Source organism: Onychostruthus taczanowskii, unplaced genomic scaffold (genome assembly GCF_017590055.1).
Source record: "Onychostruthus taczanowskii isolate IOZ18803 unplaced genomic scaffold, ASM1759005v1 scaffold5, whole genome shotgun sequence".
In the NCBI taxonomy this organism is placed as follows: Eukaryota; Metazoa; Chordata; class Aves; order Passeriformes; family Passeridae; genus Onychostruthus; species Onychostruthus taczanowskii.
In genome coordinates, this window is record NW_024502568.1 from 3,473,074 (window position 1) to 3,486,241 (window position 13,168).

The following is a 13,168-nucleotide window of genomic DNA, read 5'->3' on the forward strand; positions in this document are numbered from 1 at the left end:
TTTATTTTATTTAAATTCATGATGGTGGGGGGGGTGCATTAGCTGTCATGAGACCACTGCCTGTAACTTCTTTCCTCTAGTGAAACAAAAACACGTGCAGAGCAGTTTGTTCCCCACAGACACATTTCTTGTGGGAGATCAAAGGGATGGCTGATGGCAGCAGCTGTTTAATTTGTGCCCCTGTAATGGATTATTTTAAACAACTAAAAACATCAATAACTCCCATGGAGGAAAAAAAAAGAGACTACCATAACTAACTTAGATAACAAAAGATGAATTCAGCACACGTAAAACTTCACAACAGTGTTTCTATGTAAACAGAATTGTCAAGAGTTAGAGTGTAAAGTTCTTTATACTCTCTGGGTTTAACAGACAAGTAAAAAGACAGTTCCTGACTACATGGAAAAATGTGGTTTGAATTCAAAATTTTGAAATGTTAATTACACTTATTAATGCATTGTTTTGAATTTGGTCAGTACTGGGTATTAAACATCTTGTGCTGAAAAGAAAGAACCAGAAAAGTTCTAATATTTTTTTTCTCTAAATCCAGAGAAAGATAAAAAAAATCTGCATTTTCTAAAAAGTAGTATATGATAAATATACTATACAATGGCATGTACCTTGAAACATGATAATAAATATTCTTTCTTTAAACACAAGCCTGGAAAACTAAAATTTATAAGAAGAAAATGTTGTTCCTTGCCAAGGTCTCACTACCAGTAAGGAGTACTCAGCTATTGTACATTATTTTGTTAATGTAGATGAACCATAAATAATTTTGAGTGTTTCGTGTATATTCACCGAAGTTAAACAGATATGCAAAGGAAGTTACAGTATATTTAAATCTCTTTACAATCACTTAACACAGTGTTTAACAGTAATCGTCGGTAAAAGTGCGTTATTTTAATATAATACACATAAAAAACCACTCTGCTTCTCTGCCTTCTGATTCCTTAGAGGCAACAAGCTAAAATTATCTTTTGTTTAAAAAGGGGAGGGTGATGACACGTGTTTGTTTACAACATACAGTCCAAGAAAACTTCTCCATCCGCCTATGGAGACTCTGCAGATGTGAAGAAACAGGAAGAGAGGAATCTTCCAAGAGCTGACAGGCATCTTTCCCATCTACAGTATCCCATTTAGGATTCCCAGAGTCTGGATGTTAATCCAGCAGCATTGCCTGGATTAAGCATCTGTAGCACAGGGCACACAATTCCGACCAGTTCAGTCCACAGCAGGATCCTTCAAAGGCACTGCAGAAGGATTCAGTCATGTAAATTCCACATTGGGCTTTCAGAAAAAAAGAGGAGAAAAACCCCAAGAAAACACAACAAAGCCCCAGCAAAACAAAAACCCAACCAAATGCAGAAAGGGGAAAGTGACTCTGATTTTCCCAAAATTTACTTTGCTTTCCTTGAATTCAGATTGTTCTAATACATTAGGGGGTTTATAGCAGCCTGGAAATAAGCTATAAAATTAATCCCTTCCTATTTGAAATACCTTGCAAATGAAAACAAGATGAACAACAAATGAAATCACAGAAGTGATTGAATTCTGTTAATTTAGTGACTTAGCAGCAGCATTACAGTGCATGTCAAATACTGCTTTAATAATTAGATGTATGCAGGAAAAAACTAATCTTAAATTGGCCATCTGTGAGGTGGGATACTCGACACTGAAAAAGATTTCTTTTTTATTTGCAGTGAGCTGCAACTTCCCAGCTGCTGTCACAGTGCTGCAGTAGCACTGTGCAAGTGTCTGGTTAGTGTACAGCGCTGGGCAAGTGGCACTCACTATCTCCATGTAAATGGGACAGTCTTTGCTGTGTATTTCAGTTGTTTGAAGTCAAGCAAGATGGAAGAAACTGAAGAGATACAGAAAGGGTAGTGTAAATGTTTAAACATTTCTGCCAAAATTTCCAGAGACAGAAATTAACACTATAAACTTGTGCTAGCTAAAAAAGAGATCACCAATCCTTATGATTTTATTATCTGGACATAATAAAAAACAATAAAAGCTCTACTGCTCACTTCCATTTGCTGTGGCCCAGAGCAAAAGAGCAACAGAACATTGCTATTTAAGCACAATTGTTGATAAAAATGAGTACTGCAAAATCAACTGGGATGCAACATTTTGGGTTAAATGGACAGAGAAAGTGGGTGAAACTGCACCATTCTGGGTCACTCGGAGACCTTCCTGATGTCATCGTGCCTCACACACCAGCGTATGAGGCTTTTATGGATCATTCTGGCAGTCCTTGTACCTCCCTTGCTTTGCTCAGCTACAGCTTGGAAGCAGGAATCCTCTGAGGATGCTGCACTGAAAGCCTGCCCAGGCCTGGGCTCGGTGCCTCATACCTGAGCAGCCCCTGCCGCGGCAGCGGCTGGGCTATTCCATGATGTCACTGAAGGCCAAGGCGCAGGCGGCTCTGTCCTCCCTGGCCTGGGGACCGTCCGGCAGCGCGGGCGACACCAAGCCCCGGTACTGCTTACTTGACTTGGTCAGCTTCTTCAGTTCACTGGTGAAGGAGATGCCTTTCCTCTTGTCATCTCGTGCTGCCTGGAAAAATTAAAAAAGATCACAGAGGTGGTTTAACAGCTGCTTGTTCGCTGGGAAATAAGGAATGAGTATGAAAACACCTGACATGCTGCTGAGCAGGCCTCCCTTTAGGAATTCAGTACGGCTGTGCTTTCATCCAGGCGCTTCCTTCTGATTGTTCTGAATAAATTAATTTAAAATTATGCATTGTTAGCAAATGTGGTAATCTGTGCTTATAACAGAGTTACTTTACAGCAACAGCAGCTGTGGGTTGGTGGTGTTTGCTGGGAAGGAGAACGCAGCTCCTTCTCCCAGCAGGCATGTACTTCATTCTTGCCATTTTTTAAAGCCTGAGATAAAGCAACAGAACGACTTTTTCACTGGCCAGGAATAAAGGGGACTTTATTCCAGTGGCTTTTAAGTTCTGCCCATTTGAATGGTCCTTTATTATGACAGGGAACATGGCATGCACAGCCAGAAGGTTTTGAGAAACAGAAAGCTGGTAGCAGATGAAGGCTGCTCTGGATTTGCAGGCTGTGAGGGAATCGTATTGCTGAATGTAACTGATGCAGTTTTGCAAACGAGTATGTAAGGGAGGTTCAGAGAAAAGAGGAAAATTGCTTTTTTCTGTAGTCTGTCTTCTCCACCTGCCTTCATGCCAGCTGTGTCTGCCTTGCATGGAAAGCAGGTTCCCATTAAGCTGATCACACACCATCTGTAACATCTGCTGCAAAGTATTGCATCTTTTACCTGAACCTGTTCCTTGAGCTTAAGGATAAATTTTCCTGCTCCCTTCCACTTGCTTTGGGCCTGAAACACACACTCTTGATCAGAGAGAATCCTCTGAGATGGTTTAGATGTTGAAGACTTTTTGTTTGCTGGCTCTTTAGTCACCTCTTCCAAGAGCACATAATCACTTGGGTTTGGATTGCTCAAAATGCTGTAGGAGTATTTGGCTTTGCAGAGAGTCTGTTTAAAAACACAAAAACAAAACAAAAAAGGCATTCCCTCAGATTCAGGTTACCAAACCAATTCCTCAGTTAGTGCTGAGAACAAATCCCACTGTAGCTTGTTTGAAACCAGCTTCCAGCCCACATGCTGAGGTGGGCACACGCCCTTACCTGCTGTATGACATCCTGAGCCGTGCTGAGGCGTGGAGCTTTGATCACGGTGCGTGGTTGCTCTGGGGAGACATCATGCACCTGAACAAAGAAGCTGTCATCCTCAGAGCTGATGGCTGCTTCTTCCTTTGCTTCTTGAAAGACATTTCTCTCATTTAAATTCTACAGAGAAAATGATAGACAAATTCATTTACTTAAGAGAGGTAACTAATAGCTGGTGGTCACACAAGGGTTTTATTACATGGAAATTGGAGACTGCGGTTGCCTCAGCTCCATTTTGTTAAATGCATTATAAGAAAGGTTTGACAACCCACTATTGCTAGTATCACTATTGCTAGTAATAACAATAATAATGCTAGTAAATACCTGTGTTTTCTAAAATCGATACCTGAAATGCCTTTCATAGTAGGTGAAGAATGGAGGTGTTAGCACAGCATCACATTTCACAAAAATGGTCCCTGAAATCATTCCCTTATGTATATAAAATGATGTTTTGTCATGTAATGGTGCCAGTACAATGGGAGATGGTAGAAAGGGTTCTTTTCCTTCCCGTCCCTGCACTAAAGCCAAAAGAATTTAGAGAGCCAGAATCTGAGTGAACATTTTCCTGTGGTGTGGAGCAAGAGGAAGGCTGCGTGTTTCTCTCTCTCTTTTCAATGACTACTGCAGATTTTAGACTATTCCTCCTTGAACCTTCTCTCAGAGAATGCATTTCTGTCCAGAGCACTGGAACATCTGGAACACAGCTTGGATTCATAAGCTGTAAATATGGGCTGTGTATTGCACCCTGTCACTGGACATGCTCCTTGTTTTTCCATTCTGATTTGCAGCTTCATTCCAAGCTCTGAGGTGCTGCCTGCCTGCAGAAAGGCTCAAAATTATGAATCATGCTTTGAGGTACTCACATAACAGGAAAGAACAACAGCATAATTTTCATACATGCTAAGGCAGATTTTTACCCATTTTCTGAAGGAATGGGGCTTGGCAGGACACATGTGGCAGCATACACTGACAGAGGCAGGTGCTGCAGTCAGTGGAATTCAGTAGGCTACTATTTCCACAAACAAATTTCTACCTTTCCATTTTTGTTCCAAAGATTAGATATAAAGGAAACCAAAATGTGGACTTGTGTAAAATAATAGCAATTTGTCAAATTGAAGCTTTATCAAAAGTTCTGTCAAAATAACCAAAAATACATTTTTTTTCAGTTTGAAGTATATCAGAGCACCTCTGTCACATACATGTACACACACACATATATATATACATATATATATATATGCAAAATCTGTGTACTAAGCAAGCATTTTTATTTGCCTAACTGACCAAAGAAAGTGCCTCTGAAAATGGGATCATTAAGTGTCTTTCTCCTGCGTTTTTTGTCTCTGTCTCACCAGCCTGGGCACTAGCATATTTTAAGCTGTAGATGCTTTGCTCATAGTGTAAACTGAGGCAATCTTCCTCCTTTAAATTAAAAGAAATCACCTATTTCATTATTTTAGCCTATAATTGATAATTTAATCATCCTTTTAGGTTTATTCTTTAATATTAATTTTTTTTCTAATTTTTCTAGACAGAGGATAAATTGCTGCCAGCTAAAGTGATGGTAGTTTTCTGGAGTTCTGCTATCTGTGGTATTAACTATTATTTTTATATTAATTTCCTATCATGGCATAATCTAGATTTGCATTAAATTAGAACTATCACTCCAAACAGAGTCACTGAACTGGTGACTGAGCCATAATGAATAAACACCACACAGCTGATACTGGAGCTCAGGGAGGTCCAGCTGGTGTCACACAGGTGTATAAATCTGTGCTGCTCACTCAAGAGTTAAGTTTGTTTTTAAATAACGCACACAGCATTGACATTACTCACCAAGCAGAGAAACAAATACTGCACCCTTTTGTTTCATGATCCTATGAGCTATTTTTAGCTACTTTTGTAAATAATAATTTATCTAAAACAGACTTACTTCCTCTCGAGTTTTAAAGATAATTCTTCCAACATATCCTTCTTCTGGGAACCAACTGTTTAAAAGCTGCACTAGCCCTTCTTCAGGACCAATCACTCTCTGGAATGGTGGCTTTCTGCATTCACTCTTTTCTTTTGATATAAAACTTTTCTCTTCCATCAGAAAATAGTCAGCAGTGCATGACTCGGTGCCTTTTATGGTAGCCAAGAGCTAAGACAGACAACACACAACAATTAGAATGCTAAATATAAACACTGCATAATTAGTAGTTATAAATGAGAATGAATAAGGATGCTTTAAGAATCAGTAACTATTCTGACAGTGCAGGCAGGATTTCTGATGTGCTATTTATTATTCAGATATTTTACTCCAGGGTAATGTCCTGTTCTCTTTAGCCCAGCCAAGCAGTTCAACTGTTCCAGACAAGGCAGTACTATTTAAGCTTATTTCGGTCCCTTTTGGCTGGCCAGAAAATTTATTCATAATCCCAGGACAGTACAGTCTTTTCCCACTGCTAGAATAACAATCCCTGCTGAGTTAACTGGTTTTTCTACTCATGAACTTAGCCCTCTAACTTTTACTCTCTGTTCAAAGAACTGTGCAGAAATGTTTGCCTTTGGTGTAAGGAGAACCCACTGCACCCATTGACTAGAGAGATTGTTTTTCTCATCTGAATATGCTCAAATATTAAAATTCTAATAGGAAATATGTTCTAAGATTATAAACTCATTCTCTGAAGCCAAGATTGGGAAAATTCCACTGCTTATATTCTGTGTTTGCTGTGTAATTAATTCCACAGCAATGCATTTCTAACAGCACCCTTGCTGTGATGAATGAACTACAACGACCCTGTGTGTGAGAAGTGCAGGGAGACAGAGGTCCAGCAGGATGTTAGTGTGGATTCTGGCAATGAAGAGTCTGCAGTTCAGCAGGAAGCTCACCTGATGGAGCAGCTGTGCAGCCGTGGTCCCTGCACTTACACTGAAAACAGTGAAAGGCTCTGGGCCTGGAATTCCATGAACTGTCACTTTGTAAGTCACGGCAGCTTTCCTTTCTCCCACGCTAAACAACTGTTCAGACAACATTCAACAGGTTACTGGACGTTTTTACACAGGCATGTTATTTCTAGGTTGCTTAAAAGAAACACAAGTTGTGAGGGCAGTGACAAAGCAAAGCTGTTCAGTTCATACACAGCTCTTCCTTCCATTACGGATCGAGGCATCTAAAAACCCCAACAACCCCTCCAAAAGCCTCCATCGTATCTTGAAGCTGAAGGGAAAAAGGAAGTTTTCCAGAGGGAATACATAAACTACCACTGGACAAAGGGCCAACCTCCAGCACTCATTCCCCATTCTGGCTGAGCTCAAATATTTGGATTCAGCACACAGATTACTGGACAAAAAGCTATAACTTTGTTTTAACCTCCAAACACTTTGTTCTTCCTTTCTACCCTAGTAATTCACCAAGATACCAGTTTGGCATGTACTCACAGGAGGCAGTATCTGCAACACATCTGCTGCACACAGGAGCTCAGAAGGAGCTGACACTTAAGGAGTCAGCAAAATTATAAAATACATGTCTAAAGTTGCAAAAACACAAGTAACCCAGGTAACCTAACAGTGAGGGCTTTTAAACAAAAATCACATCTATGCATGCATATTTTTAGATATACAGACACCTGTACATATGTATACATATCTGCACATATAAACATGGATGTGCACACACATATATAAATCTGTATGTATTTATGGAACTACAGAGTTCATCTTTTCTTGTAATCTTTTTGATTGTAAGAAATCAATTTTACTGTCATTATTTCAAACTTGTTGGTAATTTGCATCTTCCCTTTTTTTTTGGTCTCAAATGCTTTGTTTACAATTCATGCATGAAGGAATGCATGAGGCTGCACTGAACCTGACTGCTCATCCACATTCCCCCAGTTGAGGAGCACATTTCTTGTTCTATACCTAAATACAGCAGAGGAGCCAGACTTCGAAAAGATTTACCTGCCCACAGTTTTATCCAGGTGGGATGATCTTACTTTCACCAAAGCAAAAAAAAAAAAAAAAAAAAAAAGGTAATTCACACACACAAACAAAAACAAAAAATTACCATAGATGATGCCAGAGTGTTTCCAGAGGGACTTTCTTCCATTCTCCGACTGTTTATGAACAAACTGGAAATTTCTAATGTTTCATTGTGTAGGTTATGGAGCTGAACATGTCTGTAGCCTAAAGAGGAAAAATCCTTCTGTAAATACTTTGCCACATCCTAGGACACAAGTCTCATAAATGGAAAACTCAATTTTACTGTTTTTATAGCTACACTTTGCCACACAGGTAGGATTTGAAGCACTCTAATAACACTGCATTAACACTCTGTACAACAGGGTAACACAAATCCTACTGCTGAGTGGCTCATAGACAACCTGCCTTTGTTTTACCATAATATTCAATATAGTCATACATAAAATATCTGAACATCAGAACATGAATGAAGCAAGGTCAAATTCTCATTGGAAAACGTATGTGTATGATCAAATCTCCTCACATGCCAACCCAGACAGTTGGGTGACATTGAAGTGGCACAAAGCAAGTGTAAAAGAGCTACTGGCAACATGGAAACTCTCTCCCCCAGTGATGTTTCACAGTGATGTTTCCTGATCTCTCCCTTTTTTTCACCCTTTCTCCGACTCCCCTCCAGCCATGGCTGTGAGAAATGCAATTTTCCTCTGCACAGTGATCAGCTGTTGCAGCAGTTTCTTGGGCAAAGGACAAGGCAGGAGTGAAACCCCTCCAAACTTCCTAAGGGAGCAGCCAGTCTCCTGGAGAACACAGCTCAGGAGCACCCTCAGTGTGGGAGCAGGTGTGTACCACATGGCCCAGCCTCCACAAGAGCACAGCTTCGGACTTTCTACAAGCCACTGGGGCGGCTGCCAGCTCCCTGGAGTCTCAGATCAGCACTGTACTGCCAGGCCGTGGTGTGCTGTCTGGTATTTGCTCCCTGTCTCCTCTAGAAAAATGCAACTGATTAAAAATTTCCCTCTGGAAGGATTCAACCCAGGAACCTGCCGGACCATTCTGGCTTAGGGTGGCAGCACGAGCTATACCGTACCTCTCTTCAGCGCTTTCAGGGGAATGATCCTCTGAGCTGTTACAGCTGAGCAGTTATTTTCAACAACCGCAAAGCGGAGAAAGACCAGATCTTCGAAGTGAACGCGGAAAAGGAACTGCTCGTTCCACATGGGGTTGAGCGTGTTGCGGTGGATGGGCTTCGTGCGGAAGTGGCAGCTGTCCAGGGGCATCCCCAGCACGTCGATCTCGATGCAGGGGCTGCCCGTGCTGTTGCTGGGGCAAACGTTCTGGCCGGACACGATCTGCAGCCGAGGAGCACAGAGAATAATTAGCGGAGTAATCCCTCTGCTGTCATCATCCTGAGCTAAATGCTGCTCGGCACGCCCCTAAGCGCAGTTTTACAACACTCACTTTTGTGATTGCCAGGGCAGTAAGTTCAAAAGCAGAGCTCCCTCAACCCTCCCACATCCCCAACACCACTGCTGTGGTAACTTTCCTCTGAAAAAACACACTATACAACTGTTCAAGGCATCTGAACATTAATCCAGAATGAATGTACCAGTAATGTAGTCAAAAAGGATCACATTTTCTTCTCCATCGCTCTGGGGTGATGGCACTGAGCTCTGGCTTGCTTTGGCATACACAACACAAGAATTAAGTGTGCAATTACCACAGCTGGGAAAATTTTGATTCTTATGAATTTCACTTTTCTGACACATTTCCTGGAAAGGACTAGCTTCTGAAAGTACATTTTCTTGGCCAAAAATCCATGAATTATATACCTTGTTATATGACTTTCAAAAAATATTTTTTCAAGATTTCAGTACAGCTTTTCATAATGGCTTTTTGTGCAGCTTTCCAAGTGTTCACAAATGTGTAGAACATCAAGGCACATGTGTAATTTTACAGAATTGTGTAGTCCCAGGGAAAATGCTTTCAGGACTGAGTTTCAACAAATACTGTGAAGGAAACAGGGGAAGTAACTACGGATATAAATCAGCCAATACAATGACATAAAGACAAATCTTTGCTCCTTTCCTCTCCAATTTCTGTTAGTTAGGCTGAATGTCGCTTTGGAAGCAAACTTTAAAGATTCAGTCTTTTCATTTAGGAGTGTGACTGTAATGCTGGTTAAAGACTGTAGTTGCATATTGTCTACTTCTATCTGTTTGCCTGTATGAAATTCCCTTTTCATGTACTTACTGTTAAAGAATATATAGCTGGCTCCTTATTATCAAGGTCTCTTTCCAATGGACAAAAATGCTGGTACATTGAGCAGTTTTTATCCCACAGAACTGGGGGTTTCAGGACATATCCACACCCACCGTTGGCCTCAAACATTGCTGCGTTGAGTTGCAGTGGAAGATCTGTGAAATTAAGGCAGCCAAAACTGACAGAGAGCAATGGTACAGTGGAAAAACTGTAACAGTGAAGACAAAGTCATGTTTTAAGTATCTTTTTAAAAATCAATTTAGTTATGTACTATTTGGTTTTCAGAACTATCTGTGATTTATGTGTCCAATCTATCCAGTAATTACACAAAACTCTAAGAATAGTTCATTCTTTTCCTTTCCATTGTCTTTATTGAGCTGTAGGGCTTGCCTACAACAGTTCTCTGGGAAGCTTCCAGGAACGTGCCCTGAACTGCATAATGAAAGAGCACTGTAGATGACCTAATGGATCCCCCACGGAAAATGTGAAGGAACACAAGACAGGATAGCAAATATTCAAAAAATGTTTTGATCAACATTAGACCAGAATCTAAAGTAGCACTTCTAAGTGAAAAATAGTTCAGTACCTTTTTATTTGAAATTATCAGAAAGGGATAACAGTTACTTGAACTGGGAGAAAAAAAACAACCTTCAGAAATAAAACAAAAATGGAAGCGTTGCTGTCCAGGCACCTCTGGGTTATCAGGGTACCTGGTGCATTGGCATAAAGCTCCTGGACTCTCAGGTCACTGCTCTCAAGGACCAGACTGTTGTGGGATGAACCTGCTTGTGGCTGGGATGCAGGTACAGGAAGGTCCCCTTGGGAGAGCCGGGAAAAGTAAACAGGGAAAATACAAATTCACGACTTAAGACCTCCTATCACATTTCCAACGTATTAAAACGTGGGTTTGTGTAGCCTTACCGTCTGTTTGGTAGTTCAGAGCCACGAGCTGCACCCCGTGGAGCCAGAAGATCAGCGGGTGGGGGTTGGAGGAGTCGATGCGCGTGGCAGCGGGGTAGGTCCTCAGGAGCTGGCAGGTGGTGTGCTGGATCAGCTTCTGGGAATAGCGCCTGCAGAGCCGCTTGGCAGCGTTCTCGTTCAGGGACGAGATGTGGTAGCACTTGGGAGTCCTTATGATGGCACTGAGGGAGGCTGGAGAGCTGTAAGGAGAGCAAGGATCTTCCCAGGTCTGCCGCATCGCATCAAAAGGACCTGGAAAATAAACGGTGACCTCTAGGTACAGCTGCAGGTCCAGAGGCTCCAAAAATGCAATGTTTTCTAGTGGAGTATGTGAGTGCGCTTTGGTTATGGTAGAAAAAGGTGATCCTGAAAAATGACACTACTCAGGGCAAGTGTCACAGTCCTTCTCACACAGTAAGAGAATCCATGAGAGTAAACACAATGTCCAAGTATTGAAATAATACCATGATTAGATGTGCTAACTAACACTTTCATAAATATATACCTAATTGGCATTTGCCTGAATAAATTAAGGAATAAAATTTCCTTCTTATTTATACATTTCACATGAGGAAGAGAGGCAAGACTAAAAGCCATGTGCTAACTTTCCAGATAGTCTACAGAGACTGCAAAAGTTAGGGGGAAAAGGCAGCAAAATACTAATATGCTTTAGAATTAGGCACCACACTTCCTCACTTTTAGGACACTGGCCTCTAGAAGGAAATCTCTCCTGTCTGCTGCAGTCATGCCCTTGGGCTGCAAGAAATACAACCCTCTCTGGGCTAGAAAATGAGTTCAAAATATCTCTTTATGGCAGTCACTTGAAAGGCAGGAGATCTGGGTCTTATTTCTGCTCCAGAACCTTTCCTGTACTTTCTTTGTATTTCTTTACAACTGTTCACAGGCAGAGGCAGAATTTCCAGGTTCACAAACTGAATCACCTGCAGAATCTAATTTGCAGAATTAAGCATTTGGACTTGGCTGAATTTCAGGCCGCTGAATTCTATTTCAGACAATAAAAATTCTTTTCTGGACCAGCCCAACAGTCCCGGCTTTCATTTGTACTTTGAAAATATTCACTTACATCTTAAAAAATATGAACTTTCAGGTACTTAAAATGTACATTAGTTTTGAATTGTTTATGAATTAGGGTCATCATATTTCTGATCAAGTAATCCTAATATTCCACACTCACCACTACAGTTGTAATAGTGGTACTGTAATAGCTGCTGTGCTAATGAAAACCATTCCAAAGTTTAACGTTTTACACATTGCAAAGTATTTGATCTTTAACAACTTGGTCTGGTACATGTGTTGGATTACAGTGTCATTCCACGTGACTGGTGAAAGAAGATGCTAACTTTACCTTTTCCAGATGCTTTGGCAAGAGCAGCTGACTCCCCAGGGCTCAGCCTGCCAGGATTGTTGCCAAAAATGGACTTCCTGCTTTTTCTTTCTTTTCCTCTGCTAGAGCCAGATGGGTTTAGAGTTGACAAGCCTGTTCCCATAAATGTAAAATAAATGAGCCAAAAACATGACCAAGAGGGCAAGACATTTTCCACCATATTTTACATTATTTTCAAAGGCATGAATACTTCTGTTATATAGCACACAGGACAAGCAGTGTATTTTTCTCCACAATTTAATTTTAACATCTTTAAATAAATACACACTTTTATATATGTATATATTACGTATGGTTTTATGTATAATGCATATATGTATGCATTTATATAATGTATAGAGAAACCCATATGAAACAAAACAATATACAATTCTCTCTCTGTGATATAACTTTTCTCCATTTTACTTTTTGGCTTGAAGAAGTTAAAGGCTTTCTCTCAAATTACTAAATGGTCCAAACTGATATTAAAAAAATCTGCAGTAACAGTCCCAATGTATTCACCCTAGGAATAATTTAAAAAAATAAAAATCTTTTCTACAGAAGCCATAAATCTGCACAGTAGTGAATATAATGGAATTCATCTATGTTACGATACCTACATAATTAAATAAATGCAAGATTATGATTTAAAGATACAATATAATAAATATATGTCCAAATGCTCTTGGTTAAACAGTTTAACTTCAAAAAATGTTTTCAGAGTCCTCTTCTTCTGTATTTGTATTTCAGTGTTGGTAAGTACAGTCAGCTGTGCAAAATCCATTGCATACTTAATGGCCAATACGTACTAGAGTGGAGCTGGAAAGTTCTAGTATAACTATTATTAAAAGTCATGACCTGAATCCTGGTGAAGTAAACAGACTTAATCCCACTTAAGGAC

General features: G+C 40.3%; 1 protein-coding gene across 1 annotated transcript in view; it reads right to left on the reverse strand.

Annotated features, from left to right (window-relative positions):
* Nucleotides 1–6: 6 nt before the first annotated feature.
* PLCE1 (phospholipase C epsilon 1) overlaps nt 7–13,168 on the reverse strand; it is a 137,695-nt gene continuing 124,533 nt past the window's right edge. The window contains exons 23-33 of the mRNA XM_041415282.1: nt 12,250–12,381; nt 10,845–11,135; nt 9,915–10,078; nt 8,752–9,013; nt 7,750–7,868; nt 6,576–6,704; nt 5,635–5,844; nt 3,660–3,821; nt 3,289–3,507; nt 2,358–2,559; nt 7–1,253 (exon numbers count right to left, since the gene is read on the reverse strand). Of these exons, the coding sequence (XP_041271216.1) occupies nt 2,389–2,559; nt 3,289–3,507; nt 3,660–3,821; nt 5,635–5,844; nt 6,576–6,704; nt 7,750–7,868; nt 8,752–9,013; nt 9,915–10,078; nt 10,845–11,135; nt 12,250–12,381 (1,859 nt within the window). The 3' untranslated portion in view covers nt 7–1,253; nt 2,358–2,388. The remainder of the gene's footprint in view (nt 1,254–2,357; nt 2,560–3,288; nt 3,508–3,659; nt 3,822–5,634; nt 5,845–6,575; nt 6,705–7,749; nt 7,869–8,751; nt 9,014–9,914; nt 10,079–10,844; nt 11,136–12,249; nt 12,382–13,168) is intronic.